The 26,199-nt window shown below is 67.1% G+C and overlaps 2 protein-coding genes across 6 annotated transcripts in view; one reads left to right on the forward strand and one right to left on the reverse strand.

The window, feature by feature from the left end:
• The first annotated feature begins 1,108 nt into the window (after positions 1–1,108).
• Positions 1,109–26,199, forward strand: part of BRD3 (bromodomain containing 3) — a 32,659-nt gene continuing 7,568 nt past the window's right edge. The window contains exons 1-9 of one of the 4 annotated variants that reach the window (XM_081595887.1): positions 1,109–1,186; positions 15,242–15,567; positions 16,421–16,558; positions 17,101–17,248; positions 17,897–18,111; positions 19,751–20,122; positions 22,119–22,247; positions 24,399–24,590; positions 25,493–25,722. In XM_081595887.1, the coding sequence (XP_081452013.1) occupies positions 15,355–15,567; positions 16,421–16,558; positions 17,101–17,248; positions 17,897–18,111; positions 19,751–20,122; positions 22,119–22,247; positions 24,399–24,590; positions 25,493–25,722 (1,637 nt within the window). In that variant the 5' untranslated portion in view covers positions 1,109–1,186; positions 15,242–15,354. Of the gene's footprint in view, positions 1,187–14,786; positions 15,115–15,241; positions 15,568–16,420; positions 16,559–17,100; positions 17,249–17,896; positions 18,112–19,750; positions 20,123–22,118; positions 22,248–24,398; positions 24,591–25,492; positions 25,723–26,199 lie in introns of those variants that run through there. The other 3 variants (XM_081595889.1, XM_081595886.1, XM_081595888.1) reach the window with 3 other exon arrangements.
• Positions 7,605–14,737, reverse strand: LOC145547117 (uncharacterized). Of its 2 annotated transcripts, none has more exons than XM_081595890.1 (3): positions 13,872–14,737; positions 13,338–13,537; positions 7,605–12,224 (listed from the first exon to the last, which is right to left on the reverse strand). In XM_081595890.1, exon 3 carries the CDS (start codon positions 9,485–9,487, stop codon positions 8,003–8,005), a length of 1,485 nt encoding a protein of 494 aa, XP_081452016.1. In that variant the 5' UTR covers positions 9,488–12,224; positions 13,338–13,537; positions 13,872–14,737; the 3' UTR covers positions 7,605–8,002. The 2 variants fall into 2 exon arrangements, with proteins under 2 accessions (XP_081452016.1, XP_081452017.1); XM_081595891.1 differs by having other exon boundaries at positions 12,411–13,537.

Genomic DNA, 26,199 nt, shown 5'->3' on the forward strand with positions numbered 1-26,199 from the left:
GGCTCCTCCATCCATGGGATTTTCCAGGCAAGAATACTGGAATGGGCTGCCATTTCCTTCTCCAGGGGATCCTCCCAGCCCAGAGATCGAACCTGGGTCTCCTGCATTGCAGACAGACGCTTTACCCTCTGAGCCACCAGGGAAGCCTACTTTAGGTTATAGCTAGATAAAAATCGACTTAATGTGTACACAGGAGGAACTGCCACCCTCCAGAAAGATCTCAAACCTGTCCAGGAGCTGAACCTTTCAAAATACTGAAAAGGGCCAGGGCCCACAGGTTTTACCTTTGGGGCCCACGCTTGGAATCCCAGCCTAGGGACCTTTGATCTCACTCCTGCCTCTCACAGGGAAAGAGGCTGGCGGGGGGGAAGGTCTCTGGGCAGAGCCGGGAACGTCCCCGGCTCCTCGCCAGCACGGGGGACTTGGTGCCCTCTCCCACGACCAAGAACTCGAGCGCCCAGGCCCCAGCCTGATACGGGGACGGGCGGTGGGCGGGCTGGCGGGAGGGGGTAGGTGGGGGCGCGGCCGAGCGCGGCTCCTCCCCGGGCGGGGCCGCCCCTGCGCGCGCGCCGAGGCCCCGCCCCTGCCCCTGCGCGCGCCCCCGCCAGGCTAATTAGGCGCGCGGTTTGTTTACAAACATGGGCGCCCGGCAGGTGCGCGCCGCCTAGACCGTGAGCGCCCGGGGTTCCAGGGCGGCCCCACCGGTTCGGGGGTCCGATCGGGCGAGGGTGGGAGAGGCAGGCGGGCGCTGGCCGTCCTCCCGCCTTTTGCGCGCCTCTTTGGGCACCAGGCACTACGCCCAGAGGCGCGTGTCCCCCGCGCCGGAGTGGGCGCGGGGGTGCCGCGCAGGGTCTCCGAGTCGCCACCGGCGCCGCGCCCCGCCCCCGCGCGCCCCCCGGGCCGGGCCCGCTCGCGGCCGGGTCGGCGGGGCGGGCGGCGGGCGGGGGCGCGCGGGGCGGGGCGGGGCGCCGGCGGGGCCGGGACATGTAGTCCGCGCGCCACGGCCTCCCCTGGGCGGCCCCGGCGCGGGCCCGGCCGCGGACTACGACTCCCGCCAGGCGCCGCGGCGCAGCGCATGAGCCCTGCTCGGCTCCGGCGCGTCTATTATGCTGCCGGGGCCGGCTAGCCAAAGAGGAGCCGGCCGCGCGGGCCGGGAGGGGACGGCCGCCGGAGCCGCCGAGGCCAAGTACGCCTTTCTTTTGCTTCCTTGCGCGCGCGGGGCGGCGGGCGGCGCGGGCGGAGGCGGGCCGGGCGGGCCGGGGAGCGCGGCCCCGTGCGCCCCGCGCGGGCCGCCGGCGCGTCCGGGGAGCCTGGCACCCGGGCCGCCGTCTCCGCCGCCGCCTTTGTGCGCGGCCACGATGCAACAAAGCGCGGCGGCGGCCCGGGGTCGCGGCGGCGGCGCGGACCCCTCCCCTCGGCCCTCCGCCCGCGCCCACTCGGCCGCCCGCGTCCCGGGCTCGGGGGCGTCGCCGCGGCCGGGGCGCGCAGCCTGGAGTTGGCACGGCCCGCGCGCCCTGCGCCAGCGACCTCCCGCGCTCCCTCCCTCACGGAAAGGATTTTTTCCCCCCCTTTCCTCCGCCCGCCATCTTTCGAAGGGGGGATCGGGGAGGACGCGGAGGGGAAGGTAGCGCTTCGGCGCCACTTTGCCCGCGCGCGCCTGGCCCGCCTCGGTCCCTGGCCGCGGGGCTCGCGCGGGGGCTGTCGCCGCGGCTGGGGCGGGGGGCGAGGCCGGCGGCGCGGCGTGGAGGCCGCTCCCTCCAGAATTAGGGGCCCGAGCTGACTTTGAGCCCTTTGGAGTTGCTGGGTCGTTGCAGCCCGGAGGAGGAGACCCAGTTCCCGTTTTGAAAACAGCGTGAAAAGCGCTTACAACGGGCGAGATCGAGTTGGAGCGGGAGGAGCTGGGCTGGGCCCTGGCCTGACAGCACGGCACAAGCGCAGCGGGGAGAAATGCTCGCCCCAGGCCTCACACGGCTGCCCCGGCCCTCGTGGGCTCCCCGAGAATAAAGGTGGGGCTCGAGGGAGTCCTCTCCACCGGTTGCTCGTCGTGGTCAGGGCCGGGGGTGGAGGCCTTGGGTCGCCTCCTGTTCCCTCGGGGCCAGGGGCGGTTTTGGAAAGATGAAAGTGGGAGCAGGCACGGGTCCGCCAGCAGACCCCCCGGGGGCGGTCCCGTGGTCCTCCCTGCGGGTTCCCGCCATTGGGCCCAGCCCCTGACCGGCCTGCGATCCTTCATTTTGGCTGGAAGCTTTCTACCCAGAAGCGCACAACTGGGGCTCCTCCCCGCGTGTTCCGTGGGTTGTGGCTGCAAAGTTAATGGTGCTGGGGGGGTGCTGTTGTGTATCCTTGGGCAGACTACGGGCTGGGGGAGCGGAAGGTGTGTAACTGAAGGTTCGCTGCGTCCCCCCAAGTGAGGACGGAGGAAAAAGTTTGTTTTTCTTTCTTCTTCTTTTTTTTAACCTTGTTTTGTAGGATTTCTTCCTGACTCTTTCTTTAAAATGGGGGTTCTTTTCCTGAGTCCCTGGATGGCATTTCTCCTGGGGGAGAGGTTGGCATTCAAGGGGGTGAAGAAAGGCCTGAATCCCTGCGAGGGTCCGGCCTCAGGAGTTAGGGACCTCCCCGCTTCCCTCCCCCTCCACCATCCTCCCGCAGCCTGGAGTCCGGCCTCTTATTTGCAAATAAAGGTCTGTGTTTGCCCTTCTCTGTCGTGAGGCCTTGATGTGTGCTCGCGGTTACAGATCCGAAGAGATAGGGCGCACGGCGTCTGGGGCGGGAGGGGACGCGGGGCGAAGTGGGCTGTTTCGCCCTGACCTTTCCTGTAACCTCGGGGCGGGGGGGGGGGCGGGCAGGCCTCTGGAATCCCGCCCCAGCAGCTCCTCGGAAGCTTCGATCCAGCCCCAGCCCCGCCGCGGGGACGTCCGGGGAAGGAGGGCCGGGCGGCGCCTGTCGATTTTTGTTTTGTTTTTAGAAAGTGGAGTAATTGCTTTCCCTCCACAACAGCCCGCGCGCGCGCGCTTGGGAAGTGAGCTTGGGAGGCGATCTGTTAAATACGCTGCGCCCACCGGGCTCGCGGGCAGAAAGTGAAAGTGGGGGGGGCGGCGGGGTAGACAGCGCCCGCCCAGCGCCCGCCGCGGCCAGCCGCGCTTCCTGCGCCCTCTTCCTCTAGCCTGGCGCATTGCCAGCCGCCCGAGCCCTGCGCCCCGCGCTCGGCGCGGTGCACGGCCATTTCCTGGTTCTGGGCGGCAGAGCGCTCTCTGGGGAGCGCTGGCCCTCCCGCCACCGATCGCAGTGGAGTGGTTGGTGCAGGACGCCGCCCCCGGCCAGCCTGGCCCTGCACCCCCGCTGGTGGGTCCTGTTCTCCTTGGAGACCAGCGCTCATCCTGTGGGGCCAGGGGGAGCTGGCCCAGGTGGGGAGTGGGAGGCCCCCAGGGAGCATCTGCCCTGGTGTGTGTGCTGGAAGAGGCTCCGCAGACCGCCCCCCCCCTTGTCTCTGGGCAGTCCCTGGGTGGCTGAGCAGCCCTGTCCTCCTTTCTGGTCTACCTGACTGATGGCGGACTTGTAAAGGGACAGGTCAGGTCCTCGTAGACCCTGTGTCAGCAGGCCAGGGTCTAGTCAGCATTCCTTGCTTCCAAAGGGAACTTTAGTGACATGTGGCAGAAAGCTACACCGCTAGGTGCGTACCTGTCTGCTGGGAGCTTGTCCTGGGAGAGCCCCTGCTTGGGAGCCCGCCCTCCACCCCACCCCGAGCCCTGCCCCCTGGTGTCCGTGGACAAGGTCCACAGGGGTCATAACAGCGTGGGGTGGCCCGGGCACTTGGATCAAGGATGCCCGTAGGTAGGTGCCCAGGGGGCGGGCGGCTTGTTGAACCCCCCTCAGCTCCCCCTTTGGCACCTGCACCCCCCTGCTCTGGGGGCCTGTGGTCCTGCCTCCGACAAGCACTGGGCTCTTAAAGGCCAAGGGTGCCGTTTCTGGGTCTCCGAGATGATGGTTACCTGGGCTGGGGGGTGTGTGTCCAGAGGCCCAGCTGTGTTAGCGCTGTGGGTGAGCGTCTGTTCCTGCGGCCAGGTTTTCACTGTTGCACGCTAGAACCTGGTCTGAACCTAACCCCTTTTCAGGGTCTTTGTGGGCTGGAGTCTGAGCTGGCAGACGCACAGGGGGACGCCCCCCTCCATCCTTGCCGCAGAACTGGGTGGGGGGTCAGGAGGTCACGAGGTGCCTGGGAGAACACTCGCCCCGTGCTCGGGAGCTGCCACCTGGGGTGCCTGGTGCCCCAGGTGCGCAGTGGGGTTTTCCTGCAAGTGTTGGAATCTGGGCTCAGGAGGGTGATCAGGAGCGTGTTCAGGAGGGCTGGGGGCACCCGTGTCCAAGACGCTGCCTGTCGTGAGGAGCCAGCGCTCCGGGGTCCCCGCCAAGGTCCCCGGTAACTGGGGGCGGGAACGCGTGTCGAGTGGCTGGACCCTCAAGCCGTGTTATCAGGAGGGGCTGGGGGCCCGCGTGGTCTGACAGCATCGCAGGGTGAAAGTCAGGTGCCAATGGGAGGAGAGGGCAGGAGGGGGTGCTGCCCAGCCCCCAGCCTGCCTGCCTGTGGGGCAGAGCCCGGGTGCCAGGGCTGCTGGTGCAGAGCAGGGGCCCTGCTGCCTGTGTGCCCCAGATAAGCCACGCCCACCCTATGCTCTGCGGTCTCAGCTGCCAGCAGGCTGTCCCAGCCGGGCTGTTGGGGGGTCTGGATGGGGAAGACATCGATGGCCCGGTGACGGTCCCCTGAGATGACGGAGCCCCCACCCCCACACCCCGTGGGCGGGGCGAGGCGGCACTCGGTAAGCGTGTGAGCTCTGGGGCTGTGGGAAGGGTCCCAGGGATGGCGGCTGTGGGACCCCCAGCCCTTGGCGCCCCCCGCACTCAGAGCGCGTGCCGGTCTCTCTCCAGGGCTTCCAGGCTCTGGACAGCCCTCCCGTGGGAGCCCCTGCGGTCCTGGAACGGTGTGGGCACCCAGGGAGCAAGTTTGTGTGGGGACCCTGGTTTACCAAGGCTGGGTCATCCGAGGTGCCACTCTGGGCTGGCACCGGTGGGCTCCCCTGAGGGCTGGGGGGGGCCAGCTGCCCCTCGACGCCGGGATTGGGCGGTGGTCGTGGGGTCCCAGGCTGATCTCCCGCCTGCCTGCTCAGGCTCCACGGCCTCCCAGCCCCTCTAGGCCTCCGGTCCCGTCTGTTACGTGGGGCGAAGGGTCAGCATCCTTGTGAGGGCTGTCACCCGGGCTGTGAGGTCGGGAGGGCCCTGGCAGGCACGGCCGCTGCCTGGTCTGGTCTGGGACGCGCGGTGGGCGTGGAGCTTCCTCCTGCTCAGGGTCCCGGGGTTGCTGACACACAGGTGTCGGTGTCCAATGGGGGTTGTCTGTTGGGACAGGCTACAGTGACTGCACACGGGGCCAGGCCCCCCGGCAAGTGCAGTGACCACTTGACCCCTTGTATCCTCTGTGGGGCTGACTGGCCCAGAGAGGCTTGTCCCCCTGTTCCCTCTCCAGAAGCGTAGGGGCTGGTCAGGCTGTCCTCCGTGTGTCTCCCGATGTCATCCCCCCTTCAAGTGGTGGGTCCCTCGCCGCCTCCCCCCCAGAAGCCCCCTGGAGCTCTCCAGACCCTGACATGCACCGCTGGTGTAGCGTCTCTGTGGTTTTTTTGTTTTCCTTAAGGGTGGATTGTTTGAGAGGTGGGTGGGGTCAGCCTTGCACAGGTTATGGGGTGTGGCTGGCCTGACCCCTGCTGTGAGCAGTGACCCCACAGCAGAGCTGGTCGGAGACTGCCTTCTCCAGGTAGGCTGGGCAGAAGCATGGGGTGTCAGGGAACACTGGATTGAGGAGGAGCCTTAGCTCTGGGGTTGCAGAGCTGAGAGGACATGGGGGCACCGGGAGGGGGACCAAGGACTCTCGGAGGCCAGGCCGGTGCGTTAGTTCGGTTCAGTGGCTCAGTCATGTCTGACTCTGCGACTCCGTGGACTGCAGCACGCCAGGCCTCCCTGTCCATCGCCAAGTCCCAGAGCTTGTTCAGACTCATGTCAGTTGAGTCAGTGATGCCGTCCAACCATCTCATCATCTGTCGTCCCCTTCTCTTCCTGCCTTCAATCTTTCCCAGCATCAAGGTCTTTTCCAATGAGTCAGTTCCTCGTATCAGGTGACCAAAGTATTGGAGTTTCAGCTTTAGAATCAGTCCTTCCAATGAATATTCAGGACCGATCACCTTTAGGATGGACTGGTTGGATCTCCTTGCAGTCCAAGGGTCTCTCAAGAGTCTTCTCCAACACTCTTGGAGTTCTAAAGCATCAGTTCTTCAGTGTTCAGCCTTCTTTTTGGTCTGATTCTCACATCCATACATGACTACTGGGAAAACCGTAGCTCTGACTGGACGGACCTTAGGGCTCCCGCAGACCTGGGGATGCTGTGGCATGTGATGGGGCTGGCCTGGTGGGGTCACTCCCCGACCCCGGGTGGGCTCGGGGCCCTGGTCGGGGCTGAGCCGCTCTGGGCAGAGGCCCTTCAGGTGGTGGCCATGGTGGCACTCGTCCCTGTGAGGCTGGGGTTGGTGGCCAGCAGGGCCTGGGATGTGCAGGGCTCCTGCCCGCCTGGCTGACCTGCTCGGAGGCCCCTCGCAGGGCCCCTGGTTCCCCTCGCTGGAAGAGGCAGTTGGCCCCATCTGTCACTGAAGCCGACCCTGCCCACGCGGCTCCTGTTTCCTGGGCCCCGGCTGTCCCTGGCAGAGGCGCTGGGGCGGCAGGCTGGCCCTTCCCTGAGGCCCACTGCCGTGTCTCTGTGGGTTTGTCCCGGGCGTTCTGAGATGTGCGGAGCCTCTGGGGTTGAGTGGATGGCCTTGCTCACAGCCTGGCTCTGCCCTGGGCCCTTTCACCACTGAACCTCCCACCCCACCCGGAAAGTGGAGCCCCTGTAACCCCGCCGATGCTGGGGTGGGACCCGGGGAGATGGGGCAGCGTCGCGGTGGGGGCCCCCACGGGCAGAAAGGGGGCCCACTGCACCCAACTCAGGAGGCGAGGCCAGAGGGTCTGCTCTGGTCTGGGACAGAGGGGAGGGGGAGGAGGTGACACCAGGATGGGGGTGCCCCTCCCAGGCTTTCTACCAACCTCTGACCTCCACCCTCAGTGCCCACATCCCCCACCGGCCTTCCCCCAACCTGATTGTGGCTCGGGTTTCCCCGCTTGGCCTGACGCCCTCCAAGCTAGGAGCTTCCTGGGACTCCTCACCCCTATGCCTCTTCCTCTGACCCTGCCCACCTTACTGGCCCAATCCTCCCTGCTACCCACTCCCCCCATGGCTGAAAGCGTGGCCCCCAATGCTGGTGAGCGAGCAGCCCCTGGGTTGGTCCCCCTGCAGCACCCCCCGAGACATGTCGGAGACCAGGCCGCCCAGGTGCGCCCGACTCCTGCCGCTGGGTCCTGTCTGCGGTGGGAGGGTTGGAGCCGCCACTGCAGCTGCATTTTCTGGGCGGTTTCCCTCGTGGCCCCTGGACAGAGGTCCACACTCTCCCCTTGTTTGTCCAGGAGCCTGAAGGCCCCTGGTGTCCAGCCTCTCTTGAGGCATTCTTCCGGGTTGAGCCAGCCTACAGGGCCTGAGTTTTCTGTGTTTTATTTCTGATTCCAGTTCCCTAGGGAGGAAGGAGGCGGGTCCCAGAGCCTTGAGTCCAGGGACCCTGGGAAGGGGCGGGGAGATGGCCGTGACCTCTGGGGCCCGCCATGGCCGGATGCGTCCTGCACAGGGGTCCCTCGCGATGGAGCAGCGGGTGTGTGGCCCCAGGGGGTGGAGTGGCATGTGGGTGACCCCGGCCCCGCCCCTTCACCACGGTGGGCCGGCCGGTTGGCTTTCTGAGCCCTCCTGCAGGATCCCGCCGGAACCCCTGTCTGGGTTTCCTCTCGCCGCTTGAGGGCTTTTGCGGTTTGTCTGAGCGTTTCCGCTCCTGGCGGTTTCAGATCCCCTCTCTTCGAGGGAAAGCTTCTCTCACTCTCACCCTCACCCCTTCGTGGTGCTGCCTTCGGGCCTGGCGGGCACCCCGGGAAGTGTGTGTGTGGGAGGGTGCTCCCCGGGAGGTGTGTGTGTGTGTTTGGGGGGTGCTCCCCAGGAGGTGTGTGTGTGTGGGGGGTGCTCCCCGGGAGGTGTGTGTGTGTGTGGGGTGCTCCCCGGGAGGAGTGTGTGTGTTTGGGGGGTGCTCCCCGGGAGGTGTGTGTGTGTGGGGTGCTCCCCGGGAGGGGTGTGTGTGTGGGGGTGCTCCCCGGGAGGGGTGTGTGTGTGGGGGTGCACCCTGGGGGGAGTGTGTGTGGGGGTGCTCCCTGGGAGGAATGTGTGTGGGGGGGGTGCTCCCCGGGAGGGGTGTGTGTGGGGGTGCTCCCCGGGAGGGGGGTGTGGGGGGGTACTCCCCGGGAGGGGTGTGTGTGTGGGGGTGCTCCCCGGGAGGAATGTGTGTGTTTGGGGGGTGCTCCCCAGGAGGGGTGTGTGTGTGGGGTGCTCCCCGGGTGGTGTGTGTGTTGGGGGTGCTCCCCGGGAGGAATGTGTGTGTTTGGGGGGTGCTCCCCGGGAGGGGTGTGTGTGTGGGGGTGCACCCCGGGGGGAGTGTGTGTGGGGGTGCTCCCCGGGAGGAATGTGTGTGTGTGGGGGGTGCTCCCTGGGAGGGGTGTGTGGGGGGGTGCTCCCCGGGAGGGGTGTGTGTGTGGGGGTGCTCCCCGGGAGGAATGTGTGTGTTTGGGGGGTGCTCCCCGGGAGGGGTGTGTGTGGGGGGTGCTCCCCGGGAGGGGTGTGTGTGGGGGGTGCTCCCTGGGAGGGGTGTGTGTGTGGGGGTGCTCCCCGGGTGGTGTGTGTGTTGGGGGTGCTCCCCGGGAGGTGTGTGTGTGTGTGTGCTCCCCGGGAGGAGTGTGTGTGTTTGGGGGGTGCTCTCAGCCTTGATCCCCCCTCTGAGGGGCTGGGGCCCGGGGGTCCCCACGCAGGGCACACGTGAGGCTCCTCACGGTGGGGCAAGCGCGCCTGCCTTGCCGTGCCCGCAGCCGGTCTCCTGGAAGGCTGGTTTTCAGCGGGCCTGGCAGGCTCCGGGGCCCGTGGCGGGTGGGGGGGACCCGCATGGTTTGCTCCTGCCTGTTTGTCCCAGGAGGTGAGACCCGCCCCCCAGGGGCTGGGGGTGAAGGGGAGCCCGGGCAGCTTGCGGGTCTGCTCCGTCTGGTGTCTGGTTCTGGGCTCTGTCGCCTGCACTTCCCCACCCCGTCCCAGGCCGTCCTGCCTGAGTCCACCCCCTGCCCAAACCTGGGGTCCTCTCCTCTGTTGGGCCAGGGGGCCCAGGGAGCAGGGCTGTTTCCCCCAGGTCTCGCTGTTGCTGTGGGGTGGGGGGGTGCAGGGTCCTGAGCGCCCAAGGAAAGGGGGGTTCACCTCTTCTTGAGGTGGGGGCTTTCCAGTGTGGCCAGTGGAGGCCCCCTGCGTGCCCCACTTCTGCTCAGAGACCCCCCCAGTCATTTCAGCCCCACTCCCACCCCTGTGACCACAGAGCAGACTCCAGACGTATCTCCTTCCTGAGACTTGGTTCCCATCTCTGAAGTGTAAGGGCTTTTAAAGTATTGTACTGCACACCGCCGTCACCCCCAAAGCACTGACGTTGAGTCCAAGGTCATCAAATAGTCCGTGTGGACGTAGACGCTTCTTGACTTGCTGTCCAGCAGGTGTTTCCAGCACGCTGGCCCAGGGTGGAGGTGCTGGCCGCCGCCTTGTCTGCCCCGGCCGTCCCCCCCAGGCCTCAAGGGGCCCTGAGGCATCCTGGGCTGGGTGGAGCAGCCGACCCCAGTGACGGGCAGCCTTCCTCCGTTGCAGCTGTGACCCCAGAAAACTATCCCGAGGAGTGAGCTTTCTTTCTCATTCTTTTGCAGCAGAAGCTGGCCCTTTCCCGCTGAGGGACGGCCCTCTGGGTCCACGTTGACACTCCCCTGGAGGTTGATGTGTTTCCCTGCAGGATGTCGTGTCTGACTTGGGATGTTGTCTCAGACCCGGGGGGCTGCAGGAACGCAGGTGTACTGGCCAGTTTCTGAGTCCCTGAAGGCTCCATCAGGACACGCCTGGCGTTGGGGGAGCGAGTGTCGGGATCCGGCCTATCCGTGAGGCCGCGATCCCCGGCCGGGTGGCGGGTTGCTCCCGGCCTGTTCACGACGGGCATTGCCTGCTTGTGCCCCAAGTGTGCTGGAGTGGGGGTGCTCACGTCCCAGGAGCTCACAGCTGTTCCAGGAGGCGGGCGTCTGTGGGGGCCCTGCTTCCGCCCCAGGAGGTCGCGCGTCCACGTGGTGGGGGCCTCAGTTTCCCCACCTGCAGCCAGCCCCTGTAAGCGCTGCCAGGGGCTGACCCGGGACCCCCGAGGAGGGCTCCCAGCCGGGCGTTTCCTCTGCTCCTTCTGTGCCCCTCCTGGTGTCCCCGCCCAGCCCCAGGTGGCTTTGGGCTGGACCCTTCTGGAAACCCTCTGAGTTGGCCTTGTTTCCCTCGATTTAAGGGGCCTGTGGGCACCCCCCTGGGGCTCCCTTGAGGAAGAGAGTCTGGAGTCTCTGCCAGTGGACGCAGCCACCCGGCCACGCTGGCCCCTGCAGTCTTCTCGTTTGCGTCCCTAGCCGGAGAGGTCAGGTGGGCAGGTGACCAGGCCTCCGTCCTGGGTGGGGCCTGGCAGCGCTGAAGGGCGGGGCTGGGATGTCCCAGGCACCCACGCGGAGCTCAGGCCTGCTGGGCGAGGAGACCCCCCGAGGGGCTGGTGTCACCGGCTCTTTAACCGCTGTCCAGGAGCCCTCGTCCTAGGGGCTGGCTTGGAAGCACTGGACCGCTGGCGGCCGTGCCGGTGGTCAGCCAAGAGGGCAGCTGGGACTTGAACCCTGGCGTGGCAGACCCTAGCAGGCACGCCCCGCTGCCCTTCTGCATGGCCCCCATGTCTGTGGCATCTTCGCGTCCCCAGCTGAAATTAGACGGGGAACTCGGAGGGGTGCTGCTGCCGGGGGCTGCCCCCGGGGTCGCGGTGGCCCTCCTTCTGGTTGTGGTGGGGCCGTCTGGTGTCTTCTGACTGCTGGGCTCCCTCTCTCACCCGGTGATGCCAGAAGCCAGGTCGGGAGGCAGGGCGGTCCTGGGCTCATGTCCCTGAGGCCCTCCGTGGGTGGGTTCAGGAACTACCCCAAGGATGGAAGAGCCTGGGCTTTGTCATCCACGCGGTGGGGCTGCTCCCTGGCCTTGTGGGGTCAGGCGGCGTGCCCCCTTCAGTAGGGGTGGACGGCCTGCGGCCGACCACCCAACGTCCTTCGGGGCTTCTTCACTGTCTGCCCCCGCGACCTCACCCAGGAGGGCAGCTGGTGAGGCCTGGCCAGGGCCCGCGGGGGGCGGGTGCCTGGTGACCCTGGACACGGCCGGGTGGTGACTCCCCAGCCTGTCCTGTCGTTTTAAGTCCCCACGTGGCTCCGGCCCTCTTCTCCGGGGCCAATGTCAGCCCAGGGCTGAGCCCTGGAGGGGTGCGTGGGGGTCAGCTAGTGCACTGTGGGGCTCCAGCTTCTTTCTGGAAGCAGTGTGTGCCTTCTGATCTTGGGATGCGGCTCTGACCCCCCGCCCAGATGAGGCGGCTGACAAATGGCACAGCTGCGGCGGCGGGCGCAGGCGGCCCCCCGGGCGTCCAGCCTCGGCTGCCTGCTGCCCCGACAGGTGGGCGCTGGTGGTGTTTCTTGGCCATCCAGGCGACGTGGGCGGGGGTGGGCGTGAGGGGGTCGATGGCACCTCTCACAGCCCTGCCGAGGGTGAGCTGAGGCCTTGGGGTCGTCGTGGCGCCAGGACTTGCCCCGGATGGAGCATGAGCAGCTGCCTGGCCCGGCCTGGCCCCCGACCTCGCAGGAGCGTTCTCAAACCCCGGAGGAAGAGATGCAAGCTCCCAGATGCTTGTCTGGGTTGGAGCATTTTTCCAAACTAGAAGCCCCTTTACACTTGTTTCTTTTTGCAAGAGTAATGTGTTCTTAAAAAAATAAATTCACCGGTTCAGAAGTGCAAACAGAAAGGGAGAAAACAGCCCAGGGGCCCGCGTGCTGTGGGCGTGGGGTCCTGGGCACCCAGGGGTCCTCTCCGTCATCTTGCTGCTCCTCAAGGGGACGTCCTGGGCTCAGCCAGCGTCTGGTTTCCTCTGGGTCGCTCTCGGGTCGGCAGGGTTGGGGGGAGGCGAGGCCAGACTCTCACTGTGACTCTGCTTGCCCTGGACATACATGAGGCCCGATCTGGGCTCTGCTGCGTTCTAGGAAGGCTGGCCGCGATGGGGAGCGGCGTGGCCCCCTTACCCGCCCCCAGAGGGACAGCACCAGGTGACCTGTGTGACGCTGTGGCCCGCCTGGGAGGGTTCTGCCCTGCCGCATGGCCCTGCCCAGGAGAGCAGTCCTGGTACCTGGGATGGGGGGCCTTGCCCAGCCTCTGATGCTCCTGCTGCCCTTCCTTCCTCCCTGTTGAGCTGGTGCCCAGGCTGCCAGGGGCAGAAGACAAGCCACGCGCTCGCCTCTGCCCTTGGGGGTGCTGTGTGCCACCGTCTGACGCTGGACGCCACGACCCCTGGGGTCACCCCACACACCCGCAGGAGTCTGGGTGCAGGGGTTCACTCCTCCTGGCGGAAGTGCTGGAGGCCACGTTCATGTTTGCAGAGGCCCCCTGCCCTGTGCCAGCCCCAGGCTGTGGGGCATCCAGCATCTTCTGTGAATGTCCTCCCTGAACCCCACAGACCGTCCGGGGTCCGCAGTGGTTCCAGCCTCGGGACTCCCTGTGGCCTGTGGTCGGTGTTCAGTGAGCACGTGCCAGCCCAACACTGGGCTCTGAGCTGAACCGTGTCGTCTGGGGTCACCGGCCCTGCCAAGCGGGCGCCCGGGCTGGGCGGGACTCAGGAAGCGGCCTGTCCGCCTGGCTTGCACTGTCGGCCCCTCTAGGGCGGAGCCGGCTGCCTTGTGGGCCCTGGGCGCTCACCCACGGAAGGAGTGTGTCCCGTGTTTGCGGCGGGGGCTGGCTTCCTGCTGCTCCGCCGCCGTGTGGAGTGGTCAGTCATTGGTCAGGGGAGGGGGCGGAGGTCAAAGGCCAGGCTAAGGGCCCCTGTGGCGGCCCCAGCACGTCCCTGCAGAGAGCTGTGTCCACCTGTCCTCGTGCGTGGAGGAGGCCCGTCTGCACCTTGGCAGCAGCCTGGGGCCCCCGTGTCCCTTCAGGTGGTTCAAGGCCCTGGCGGTGTCCTGCCTGTTCCCTGAGGACTGTGTAGCAGCAGCGCTGGGTACTGGGTGCCTGCCCACCCACCCCGCGTCTGGGGCCCACCCGTCCCACACCTGGGGACACACACCTGGATCCCCACCCGGCCTGCACCCGGGGGCCCACGCTGCGCTCGTCCGACATCAGGCAGGAACAGGCTGTGTCCTCAATGGACCTTGGGGACCCCCACGTCGGCAGCCACTGCAGCCTTCACGGCAGGACCGTGGGGTGATTGGTGCGTGTCCAGCACTGGCCTGAGTGCTCTGTGCTGGAGTCCTTTAGTCTTGACTCCTGTGGGGACACAGGCGGACTGGATCCTGGGGTTAGCAAAGGGCAGAGCTGGGACTGGGACCAAGGGTCTGGCCCCGAGTCTGCTCTGTAGCCCTGAGCTGCCCGGGGTCTGGGAGGCCCAGCCGGCGATGGTGCTGGGGCAGAGGATGAGGGGGAGGACACGGGCCTGTGAGGCTGCGGCAGCCAGGACAGGGAGACTGGTCCTGTGACTGGTCGGGTCGGGGCCTGCAGGCCAGGGTGGGACAGGCCGTGCTGGTTTGGATGGGAGCCCCGAGGGGGGCAGGTTCGCAGGGACCCCAGCAGGAGGGTGGCGCTAGGCCGGAAGTGGTCGGACCTGCAGGGTGGGCAGTGGGTCATCGAGGCTGAGAACGCAGGCCGTCTCTGAGCGGCGGGGAGACGCCGTGTCAGCGCCGTCAGCTGGGCGGGCATGGCCCCCTCCCGACGGAGGCCCAGGAGCCGGTGTGGAGGAGACGCGCTCAGGCCCTTGAGGGGGGCAGGGTGCCTCGGGGTGTTCCAGAATGTTCCTCCGAGGAGGGCATCAGGCGGGCAGGTCTGCTTGGTGCGTGGGAAGCGCCCGATGTCTTTTCGGAGTCCTGTTCGCTCTGGGTTGGGGCAGATTGCAGAGGAGGCTCTGGCCTGGGGGAAGCCCCTGGTCTGTAGCTTTCTCTGATGACTGTGGTATAAACATGCCCACGTGGCAGATTGTGGGCTGCTGGCAGGATGTCAACCAGCTAGAAAAACTCTGCAAGTTATAGGGACCTGCTTTTGCAAATCATAGAGGGTGGATGTGGTCCCATTGGCAGACGGGTGCTGTTCTGAGGGCCCTCCGGCCCCCACGCAGGCCCTGCCTCCCAGCCTGGGCCCAGCTGGGTCCCTGACAAGTGCCCAAAAGCGCCTCCGGGCCCAGGTCCAGATCTTGTGTGCAGCCCCCTAGGGCGTTCTGCAAACACAAGTGACAGCCGGGCCACCGACTTCCTCCCAGGACGTGGTGGGGGTGCCGCTGTGGGGGCGGCCCGTCTGTCACCCGCCGCAGAGCTGGGCAGTCTCCTGACACACGTGGGGCAGCGGCGGCCACTTCCTTCCCGGCGCTGTGCGTGCAGGATGTTTCAAGAGCCAGGCTGTGGTCCTGTGGCCGCCCGCTGGCTGAGGCTGCAGGGCCCCGTCCACCCGCCCCCCCCCCGCCATTGGCCGAGGACCAGCCGTGTCACAGCCCAGCCACCATCACAAACCAGGGCCCGTTCTCGTGGTTACGTTGGAACCCCCGTCGCCCGTGTGCCACATGTGCTCACGCGCCTTCTGCCGGCCTGGCTCGGCCCTCGGGTCCACGTCGCCGCTCTCGACGCGCGAGTCGCTGCCTGGAAGGGTGCTGGTGTCCAGGACGGTGTAGAGGCAGTCCCCCGCGGGCTGGCGGCTGGTGGGCGGTGAGCCGACACTGGCTTCCGCCTGGACGGCCGCCCCCCGCCCCTCGCGTCTCCCCCACCTGCCCAGGGGGCACTTGCTGACATTCTGCCTCCTGTCCCGGGGCTTTCTCCCTGCCCCGGCCCGAGGCCAGCGGCGTGACAGTGGCCCTGTGACAGGTGAGGGCGGGCCTGCCCGGGGCGGACGCGCCAAGGTGGCCTCGCCATGACCGCGCGGCCTCACGCCCGTGGAGCCGGCCGAGGCTGGGGTGATGGGCCATCCCCCGCGGTGCTTCCTGCCCTGCAGGTGCTGCCTGAGTGGGCCCAGATATGGGATGTCACGCCTCGGCGGGGAGCACAGAGGAAGCCAGGGCCTCCCTGAGCTGCTGCCTTGACGGTCAGTGAGTGAGCAGCCGGAGGATGTCCACCGCGACGCCGGTCGCCCCCACGGGGATCCCGGCGGCCCCGGGCCCAGTGAACCCGCCCCCGCCAGAGGTCTCCAACCCCGCCAAGCCCGGCCGCAAGACCAACCAGCTGCAGTACATGCAGAACGTGGTCGTGAAGACACTCTGGAAACACCAGTTCGCCTGGCCCTTCTACCAGCCCGTGGACGCCATCAAGCTGAACCTGCCTGTGAGTGCCCCGCTTGCCACCCCGGCCCTCTGTGGCCCCAACTCCTGCCCGTGAGGATCCTACCCACTGCCCCTCTGGGGCCCCCTGCCCTGGGAGGACGGCCCCTCTGGCCTTGGCTCAGGTAGTGCAGGAAGGTGGCAGGTGATAGGAGGACAGGCCCAGCCCAGAATCTGCGATGATGGAAGGGCCGAGGGGACACTCGGGCCTGGGGTCAGGGAGGGCGGCTGCCCCCGGTGCGGGCAGCGGGAGGCCACATCCTCGTGGGTGGACGAGGCGGGCCAGCCCAGGCGCAGAGGTGCTCTGGGGCTCACCCCGCACCAGCACGGTCCTGTGGAGTGACGCGTCTGCACACACGGCCTTGTGCTCACGTCGGGGAGGCTGGCCTTCCCGGGGATGGCACCCTAGCTGCATGCCTGGGGCCAACCTGACCGTCTGACAGCTTTCTCGCCTGGGCCTGAGCCAAGAACCCCGGAGTCCTGCGAGGGGAGTCCTGGGCCAGCACTTGGCAGCCTGGCTCTTGAGCCAGCTTGGCCCTTGGGCACCTGCAGGCCCTCGAGTGAAGTTTGGAATCCAGGGAGGGGGCTTAGCCCCTCATCCAGCACCTAGACCCCCTCTTCAGTCCTCTGCGCACACAGAGCCCCTGGCAGACCAGAGGGGCTTGGCAGGGTCCATGCTGGCCCAGGGCTCCCCCAGACCTGGCGCCCCCCCTGCCCTCAGCTGGACAGAAACCTGGGTCCAGCCCCGGCGCCCAGCTGCCCGAGAAGACTGCCTCGTGCACGATCTTGGCGCTTGGGAATCATGAAAATCGTCTTATTGAATCTGACAGTAACGTCCCTGACTATCTCTTTCCTAGGATTATCATAAGATAATAAAAAACCCCATGGACATGGGAACCATTAAGAAGAGACTAGAAAATAATTATTATTGGAGCGCGAGTGAATGTATGCAGGACTTCAACACCATGTTTACAAATTGTTACATTTATAACAAGGTGAGAAGGTGGCGTGGTGTGGGCCCCATCTGCTGCTGTGAGTGGCCCCCGGCCTGGGGAGGCCTGGGTGGAGCGCCAGTGTGGGGTTGGCTGGTGTCCACTGGTGTCGCCGCGGCTCTCAGACAGATTCAGGCCGCCGCGGCCTTCCGCTCAGCCCTTGTCTGGCTGCGGTATGCGGGTCCCACAAGCCGCGTGTTTGAGGGGTCGCCCCGTGCATGGGCCCACGTGCCCTGCTGGCACAGCGAATGTTCGAACAGCCTTTTCAGAAGGAGTCGACATACCGGATGCTTTAAAACCTCCACACACTTGGACCTTGTTTTCTCTCTGTGATGGGACAAAGAGTGGTTTTTTATCCTTTGTGCTTTCTGAGTTCTTCCAAGAGTTTCCACGTTAAAATGTATTCCTTTTGCTTCCCTCCTGCCCCACCAGATCCCTTAACAACTTTTTAAATACACATTTTTCTTGAGCAGCGGTCGTGCGTTTCTCTGCTGCACACGCGCGGCTCTTCCCCAGCGCGTGACCCTGCTCTCCCGTGTGTTCAGCCCACAGATGACATAGTGCTCATGGCCCAAGCCTTAGAGAAAATTTTTCTGCAGAAAGTGGCTCAGATGCCCCAGGAGGAAGTTGAATTACTGCCCCCTGCTCCAAAGGGCAAAGGCCGGAAACCAGCTTCGGGGACACAGAGTGCAGGTAATGGGGGTGGGGGTGCCTGCCTCCCGGTGCCGCAGAGTCCCTCTCCGTGAGGTCGGCGGCGGTCAGGGCCTGGGAGCCGGCTCTCTGCTGTGTAGCCTGCAGGCCCCCGCCTCGGCGCCTGCCCTGGGCGGGGATCGCGGCCTTGCCGGGTCCCCAGGCTCCTCCCCGCTGGCCCTGGTTCTGAGGCTGCCCCGCTCCTGTGTCCCCTCCAAGGACCTGGCCTCCTCAGCACGCGGCGTGTTCTCTGTGAACCGTCCAGGAGTGGCGGGGGTTAGGGTCGGCAGCGGGAGCCCGGGGGTGGCCTTCCCTGCCCTGGGAACCCAAAACCAAGGTGGGTCCCCGTGGAGAGCTGCCTGGGGTTCCAGGAGGGGCCAGTCCTCCGGAGAGGTGGGGCGGCGGCTGGTGCTGCAGCTCTGTCCCGGTCACCCGGTGATGACCTGGGGAGCCTGGGTTAAGCCCCGGGCTCCGACCTCCCAGACTCTGACCTCCCGGGCCGCGCCCTGTCCTGGTTCAGTCACCAAGGCCTCAGAGATGGCGGCCGTGAGGATGACGGCCAGGGTCTCGGGAGGAGGGGCCGGTCTCGCCAGCACCGCGTCCTGCGCCGCAGAGCCGGGCCAGCTCCGCCTCCTGTCTTCCGCCCTCAAGGCTCGCAGCAAGTGGCGGCCGTGTCCTCCGTGTGCCCGGCGACCCCCTTCCAGAGCGTCCCCCCCACGGTCTCCCAGACGCCCGTCATCGCCGCCACCCCCGTGCCAACCATCACCGCAAACGTCACGTCGGTCCCTGTCCCCCCGGCTGCCGCCCCACCTCCCCCTGCCACGCCCATCATCCCCGTGGTCCCTCCCACGCCGCCCGTCATCAAGGTGAGCTTCCCGGGTCCTGGACGCAGGCAGGTGCAGGCGGGCAGGGGGGCACTCTGTCCCTTCCCCGGGCACAGGCTGGGCACATGGGCCTCTGGACCGGTCCTGTCTGCCCACGCCCGTGGGGTGGGCTGTGATTCCCGACGCCGACGCTCAGAGCCGCAGGTCACACAGCTGGTGAGGGCGGCCGCGCTGGGGCCCCGGCGTCTCTGGCCTTCGTGGTACACACGGGTTCCCGGCGGGGCATGCAGGGGGTGAAGGCACGCTCGGATTTCCAGCGTTTGGCGCGGGGAGGGCGGCGGCCTCCGTCTTATGCGCACGGCCCTCGCCAACTTTGCCAGGAGCTTCCCCCGCAGGGCCTGGGCTCGGAGCACTTACTTTCTGCGAGGTCCACAGCCAGCAGGGATGGCTGAGGGTCCCGCTCCGGGCGGGCCCCGGGCTGGCCACTGACGCGCATCGTCTTCTCCGGTTTGACCCTCACAGCGACCCTCGGGGGCAGGCAGTGTTTCCCCCATCTTTCAGATGAGGAGGCGGGCGCTCAGAGGGGTTAAATGGCTCCCCCAAGGTAAAACGCCGCTCGCCCCGCCCCGCAGCCTCCACTGCCTGTCCTGGGCGGCGCTGGCGGGCCGTCGCGCCTAGCGCCCTGCTGCCTTGGAGCATGTCCCGTCTGCCGCGGCCCCGTGAGCGGCACGCGCTTGGCCTGCCGTGGGTGCCATGACGTGCGTGTGTGGGTGGCTGGTTCGCGCCTGCCGGCCTGGGGGCAGGGGCTTGGCTGGGGCGGTGCCCTCGGGGCTGGTCTTGCCGGCGTGCACGCAGTAGACCCTGGGGAGGCCGCTGGCCAGGTGCCCATGGCGCCCGGGGGCTGCCCCGCCTGTCTGACGGGGGGGGCCCCTGAGCCGGTCTCGGGGTGGCTCCGCACCTTGGCTGCCCAGGCGCTCAACATGCTCTCCCCACTGTGCCCGCCCAACAGGGACGGGCGGGTCGCTTCGGTGTCCCTCCCTGGGCGGGGAGCCGCTCCTAGGGTTGGCTCCGGACCTGCCCAGCGCTCTGCCCCGGGTTCCCGGCTCCCGGACTTTGTGCCCCTGCTGGTGTCTCCAGGGCCCCCCACCCTGCCGCCCGCATGCTCCTCCCAGCCCCTCGTCCTGCGGCTGCCACTGTCCGTGGAGCGCCTGCTTTGAGGCCTGTGTCAGGGATGCTCCGTCTAGCCTCTGACCCGCAGGGATCTCTCATCTCTGCTGTCCCTGAGCCACACTGGGTGACCGTTCCGGTCACAGCAGTACCCTGGTGTTGCAGGTCCCTAAGCCGTGGTCTGGGCACAGGTGTGGGCACACATGGGCAGCGTGGTACCTCTCAGGGTAATGAGCACCCCCCGTGACCGTGAGGCCTGGGGGCCCGGGTAGCCTCAGAGTCCAGCCTCACCATCGCCAGCTGTGTGACCTCGGGCAGGCGCTGTGGCCCCTCTGAGCCTCGGCGTCCTGCGTGGCGCAGGGGCCCCGGGAGGGCAGCAGTGGCCATGCACGCCCTCGCTTCGCTCGGGGCCTGGCGGGCGGTCAGCGCTCCCAGAGCGCCCTCGGGTGGGTTCTGGTCCCCCCGCCCCCCATGGGCGCCAGCTCCCGGCTCACAGTCATCTCCGCTGTCGCAGAAGAAGGGCGTGAAGCGGAAAGCGGACACCACCACGCCCACGACGTCCGCCATCACGGCCAGCCGCAGTGAGTCGCCCCCGCCGCTCTCGGACCCCAAGCAGGCCAAGGTGGTGGCGCGGCGGGAGAGCGGGGGCCGCCCCATCAAGCCGCCCAAGAAGGACCTGGAGGACGGGGAGGTGCCCCAGCACGCGGGCAAGAAGGGCCGGCTCTCGGAGCACCTCCGGCACTGCGACAGCATCCTCAAGGAGATGCTGTCCAAGAAGCACGCGGCCTACGCCTGGCCCTTCTACAAGCCGGTGGACGCCGAGGCCCTGGAGCTGCACGACTATCATGACATCATCAAGCACCCGATGGACCTGAGCACCGTCAAGGTACGTGGGCGGCTGGCCGGGCTGCCGGATGTCCCGCTGCTCGGCTCCCTCGGGCAGGCCCTCAGGGCTGGCCTGGGGCCCTGGCAGGGACTGGCAGGAAGCTGTGCTCTGCCCTGTCCCCTCTGAAGCTGCAGCTTCTCGTCACCTCTTTCTCTTGAACCGCTTTTGTTCCTCCGTTTGTTCCTGTCCTGGAGTGTTTGCAGGTCTCTGTAACGCTAGGCGAGGAGGCCCTTTACGGCCCAGCCCCTCCCAGGACAGACGTGGGTCTTGGCAGAGGCTGCGGAGGAGCCGACCCCAGGAGCCCCGCCCCCTCAGGCCCCGCACCAGGGTCTTCCTGCCCCGGGGGCGTCTCCCTTGGCTTATGGGCGTTGCTGTGGGTCAGGCCAGGTGTGGACAAGCAGAGAAGAGCAGGCTTGGGCCAGGCAGGGATGGAGGGGGCTTCCTGGCTGGTGGCAGCCCCCAGGGTAGGAGATCAGGGCTGGGGTGAGCTCCCGAGGGGTCTTCCCCGCGTGGACAAGGGGGCTCAGGCCCGACACAGCTCCGCTTCCTCAGCCTGTTTCAGTCTCTGATGGTGTGACGGCTGTCCGCGGCACACGGGGGTGTGTGTGGTCCTGCAAAGCTGCCCCCACAGAGGGGAGAGGGGGCTTCTCTGCTCCTGTGGGGTCGGGGCCCTGAGCTGCTGGTCTCGGTCCTTCTGCCCTGGCTCAGCGAACGCTGCCCTGGGACAGACTCTGCTTCTGGAAGTCTTGCTCCCCGCTGGGGGCAGGACAGGCCCCAGCTGTCCAGGACGGTGGTGGCTGGGGAGCCAGCTGGGCTGGGTGGCTGCGCGGCTCCCTCAGACGCGCTCGGTGCTCTGGACGCCCTGCCTCTTTGGGGGGCCCCACAGCGCGAGCTGCTTTTCCTGGGTTGGTGCTTCATCTGTGTGATGTGAACAGAGGGGAAGCGAAACGCTGCCTCTGGTTCCATCGCCCCCCTTCCCAGGGCTGATTCCTGCTGATGGTTTGGTTACATCTTTCCTGACCAGCTCCTGGCTCAGGCTGGCTCTTTCCCAGCAGGTTTTGACAGTGGGGCAGCAGTACCCAGGCTCCGAGGTGCACCGGGACAGTGGCCAGCAGTCAAATTAGGGCCGGAGTCCAAGACTGTCACAGGTGTTGAGAGTCTCACGTGCCCATTCGCTGAGCTGCTCCTGAGTGGGGAGGTTGTGCAGAGGGCTGGAGCCCAGCAGCCCCAGTGTTGCTGGAAGCTCCCCAGAGGGCAGAGGAGGGTGATGTGTGCTAGGCTGGAGAGGCTGCAGGTCCTAGAGTCTGACCATCACCTGCCCCTCCTCCGAGGCCAGGACTTTGTTACTCTGGGTGCAGGCAGGGCAGGTGGCTGGGCTCTGGCCCACACTGTCCTGCTGCAATGGAGCACAGCCCCCAGGATGAATGGGCACCTCGTACCCCCGACACGAGGTCCCTGACACATGCGCTCCACGTGAACCCTGCCAGGCCCAGGCAGCTCACGCCTCAGGAGCCATGGGCCAGTCTGCGCTGACCTTGCTGCCTCCGTGTGGCGCCCGTCTGGTGCCTGTCGTCCGTGTTCCCTGGGGGCGGCGGGACAGTTGGGTGCCGCCGTGAGGCACCTAGATTCTCCGGGGAGAAAATTAAATGTCTCGTTCCGAGAGCTGAGGAATCCCCTTAACGAGTGGAGAGTGACTTCTTACCAGAAGTTGCTCGTTCCCTGCCAACAGGGACACGGATGTGTGAAAAATTACCCAGGACGTAGAGCTGGGGATTTGGGGTGAGGATGGGTGGGTGGTGGCTGTGGGAGCTGACTTCTGTGAGCGCCTTTTTCTTTCTCCCTGGGGATCTGCCTCTGTCCCAGGCTCCCGGGCCCTCCCCTCCAAGCCCCCTTCCACCCTCCCTCCCAGGCCCCTGGACAGGGTCTCGGGCTGGCTGGACACACGGAGGGTCCCGAGGCCTGGCAGTGCCTCACGCCTGTGGCGTGTGTCTTACAGAAGAAGATGGACAGCCGCGAGTACCCGGACGCGCAGGGCTTCGCGGCCGATATCCGGTTGATGTTCTCCAACTGTTACAAATACAACCCCCCGGACCATGAGGTGGTGGCCATGGCCAGGAAGCTGCAGGTAAGCCCGGCGCTGGGGTCGGGGGGGGCCCCCTGGGAAAGGCGGAGTCAGCCGCCGCTCGGGGCAGGTGTCGGGAGCACCTGGCTGGGGAAGGCGCGTGGTTGGGGGGTGTCCGGGGACCTCACCCACGAGCGCCTTTCCCTTGAGTGGTGGCTGAGTGGTGGCCAGGCCCTGGGCCTGCTCCCCGGGGATGAGGTGGCCCACCAGCCAGTGTCTGCCTCCTGGGAGCGGCAGGCACAGGCGGGGCCCGCAGGTGTGAGGGGTGAGGGCGGAGAGGAGGCAGGCTGCGCGTCACTGCGTGCTGGGGGCCCGTGGGTGTCCTGCCAGGAAGTGGCCCGTGGCTTTGCTGACGACGCGGGAGCGTGGGGCCTGTGGGGACGTGCAGACTGGGCTCCGGTGGCGGGACCGCGCGTGTGGGCACTCGGATCTCACGCACGCGCCGCGAGCGCGCTCATCTGTCAGCCCGGAGGCTGACACGGGCTTCTGTGTGGGCCAGCACGCGGAACCTCTTCTCTCCGCGATCACCTGGGCCGTTTTGCGACCCCATGGACTGCAGCCCACCAGGCTCCTCTGTCCGTGGGATTCTCCAGAAAGAACACTGGAGTGGGTTGCCATTCCCTTCTCCAGGCGATCTTCCGCCACCCGGGGATCGAACCCAGGTCTCTCCTGCAATGCAGGCAGATTCTTTACCATCTGAGCAACCAAGGAATCCTTTTGTAAATAACACCACCTGTGTTTTACATGCGATAAAATCAGAGGGCTTTCTGCTTAGAAGAAAGAGAGACACCGTGGATGTGTGTCCTGTTCCAGGAGCTCTCTTGTCACAGGACCCAGCACGCTGTTCCATTAAGACGTCCCCCATCCCTTGCTCAGAACCCTTTTGTAAGCCCTGTCTGGTCACTTGGGTGCATCCTTGCTCACCCAGCTCCAGACGGGGGTGCAGGGGGCCCTCCTCCTGAGCCTCGAGGTCCTGGTGACCTTCCTCCCCTTCCTGCTGCCTGGGGGCGCTGGCTGCTGCGTGTTGTCCAGTCTGCTGGCTCCTGCTAGGCCGGGCGCAGAGCTGTCCTGTGGTCCCAGTGCTCCCAGAGGGAGCCGCCTGGACCCACGGTTTCAGACCACGGCCCGAACACCAGAAGGCTCTGCCCAGCCCCACGCTCTCGTTGCTCTGTGACGCCCCTAAACCTTGTAAGAGGCAGCCGGGCGGCCCACGGGCCGAGGGCAGTGGCTGGTTCTGATTCTGACCCCACAGAAGGGGGTCTCCGTAGCGTGTGACGCTACCGGCTGATGACGGTTGTGACCCCACTGTTGGCCATGTAAGTCAAGCTCTGGGTTAGAGCCCGAAGCTGCAGCGGTCTGGGGTCGACCAACCCCCTCCCCCCTAGCCAGGGTGGAGCAGGCCAGGCCGAGGTGGCCGCGTGCCTCCTGCACGTTGTTACCTTAACCCCAGCAGGAGATTCTGGGGGATCAGGACCCAGAGCAGGCTCTCCCAGGAGCTGGACGCCTGATAGTACGGCCTCTGCGTATGTGTGTGAGCCAGGTGTACGTGGCTTCAGGTACACGAGCCGGGCAGAGAAGGCTCGCTTCCTGCCGCTCCGCCTGTCTGAGATGAGCCTGGGCCGCCAGGGAGAGGGGAGCGTCGCTGAGCGTGCTCCCACCAGAGAGGGGGGACCTTCCTGAGTGTGCTCCCAGGGCTGTGCAGGAGCTGGCCACTTTGATTGGACAGGACTTTGGCCCTTTGAGCCAGCTCTTGGACTCCCCCCTGCCGAGAACGAGGTGTGATGCTCCAGTGATGTCACAGGGCAGAGAGATGGGAAAGTGTGAATGGCTCCCAGACCCATTGTCGGGGCCCAGGAGGGGCCCAAGCTCCCAGGCAGGCCTCTCACTGTCTGGTACCAGGCGGCGGCCTTAGAGCTGGAGCTGAAAGGACTTGCCCGTCTTCTACAGGAGGCAGGCGCTTGGGTGCCCGCTCCTGCAGGGCTGTGTCCACGGCTGCTGGCCCTGCGCCCCTGGTCCAGGGCTGCGCTCAGCGCCCGGGAAGGAGGGAGGGAGGGGGACAGGGAGCAGGCGCCCTGGGCGGGCCGGGCCCGTCTCCCGACGCCCCGGGGGCTGCCCACAGGCACCGGGACCCAGGCCGCCCCTGTTCTCCCGCAGGACGTGTTTGAGATGCGTTTTGCCAAGATGCCGGACGAGCCGGCGGAGGCGCCCGCCCTGCCCGCGCCCGCGGCCCCCGTGGTCAGCAAGGGCGTGGAGAGCAGCCGCAGCAGCGACGAGAGCTCGTCGGACTCGGGCAGCTCGGACTCGGAGGAGGAGCGCGCCACGCGGCTGGCGGAGCTGCAGGAGCAGGTGAGCGGCCGGGTGGGGCGGGGGCTCGGGCAGGGCCGCGGCCTGGCCCCGCCGGCCCCTGACCCAAGGTCTGCCCAGGCAGCCGCCACCCGCCCAGCCACAGCCGTCCTCGCCGCGGTGTCGCTGGGAGGGGACCCGGGAAAGGTGTCAGCTCCAGGGCCCCGTCGCCAGTGCCTGCAGGCCTGGGGCCCCGTGAGCCTGCCTGTGTTAGAATGTCCCTCCTGGAGCCTCTCCCTGCTCCAGAAAGCTCTGCAGGGACCACAGCTGTGCAGCCCCCAGAGCATGCCTTGCGGGGGCAGAAACGGGGCTGTCTTGCCTCAGCCTCTGACCCCCTGAGGTTTGCTCCCACCCCCATTCACGCTCCTTTTGTGCAAGACGGGAGCACGAGGTGCTACATTCCCGGGGGCCCTCTGGCAAGGAGGAGACGGCGAGTAGCAGTGACCCCGCCGCACCCCGAGGAGCTGGGCGGCTGAGCCGAGCCCCGTCGGGGGCCACAGGCTGGGGTCCCTCCCGCGCGGCGGGACGTGGTCGGCCCGTGTGCAGCGTCCCCATCCCAGCCTGTCCACCTGCTGAAGGCTGGGGTCACCATTTCCTCACCTGTTGAGTGTGGCTCCCGGAGCCCCCGGGCCCCTTGGGGGGCTGCTGAGCTGAGAGGCGCGGGGAGCGCGTGCATGCTGCCAGCTGCCCGCAGGCCTCGTCCGGTGTTGGCTGCCGGCCCTGTACCGTCTTCATCCCGCAGCCCGGCCGTGTGACGCCCCGGCGGCTTGCCCACGAGCTCGCCCGTGGCCGTTCTCCTCAGGGCAGGCGGTTTAAACCTCCTCCGGAGTGTCCCCCTCACCTGGCCAGTGGACACGTCCCCTCCGCCCAGCCTGGAGCCCTCACCCACGGCCCGTGTCTTCCAGCTGAAGGCCGTGCATGAGCAGCTGGCCGCCCTGTCTCAGGCGCCGGTGAACAAGCCAAAGAGGAAGAAGGAGAAGAAGGAGAAGAAGAAGAAGGACAAGGACAAGGACAAGGAGCGGCACAGGGCCAGGGCCGAGGACGAGAAGCGGGCCAGGGCCGCCCCGCCCGCCAGGCAGGCCCCGCAGAAGAAGGCGCCCGCCAAGAAGGCCAACAGCAGCGCCCCGGCCGGCAGGTGGGCTCCATGCCGAGGGGCCGGGCGCCGGCGGGCAGGGGGTGCTGGGCGCGGGGCTCTGGACGCCGGGCTGTCGGGAGAGATGGCGGTGTTGGGGGGGGCATTGGTGGTCTTTGTCGTGCCCGCCTGTGGGGAGACCGTGGGGGCCTAGCGAGGTCTCCGCCAGGAAGGCTATGGGCTCCACAGGGCAGAGCTCACCCTCCCGTGGGGCTGGCCTCAGGACAGGCGTGGAGACCGCTAGAGTCGAGGTTTTGGGGGTGTTTTCCTGATCTGGGCAGGAGGAGTTTTCTTTTCTTTTCTTTTTTTTTTTGAGCAGGAGTTTTCTTTGGGGATGTGTCGGGCTCTGGGCACCCTGTTCCCAAATCGCCCGGTACGTGCAGGGTTGGGCGGTGGCAGTGCCCCTCAGCGCACAGCTCTGTGGGCCCCGCGGCCTTTACTCGGTTCCTGCCGAGGCCCCGCGCCGCCCCGAGGATCGCT

Source organism: Giraffa tippelskirchi, chromosome 4, assembly GCF_054371585.1.
Source record: "Giraffa tippelskirchi isolate mGirTip1 chromosome 4, T2T-mGirTip1v1.2.pri, whole genome shotgun sequence".
Lineage (NCBI taxonomy): Eukaryota > Metazoa > Chordata > Mammalia > Artiodactyla > Giraffidae > Giraffa > Giraffa tippelskirchi.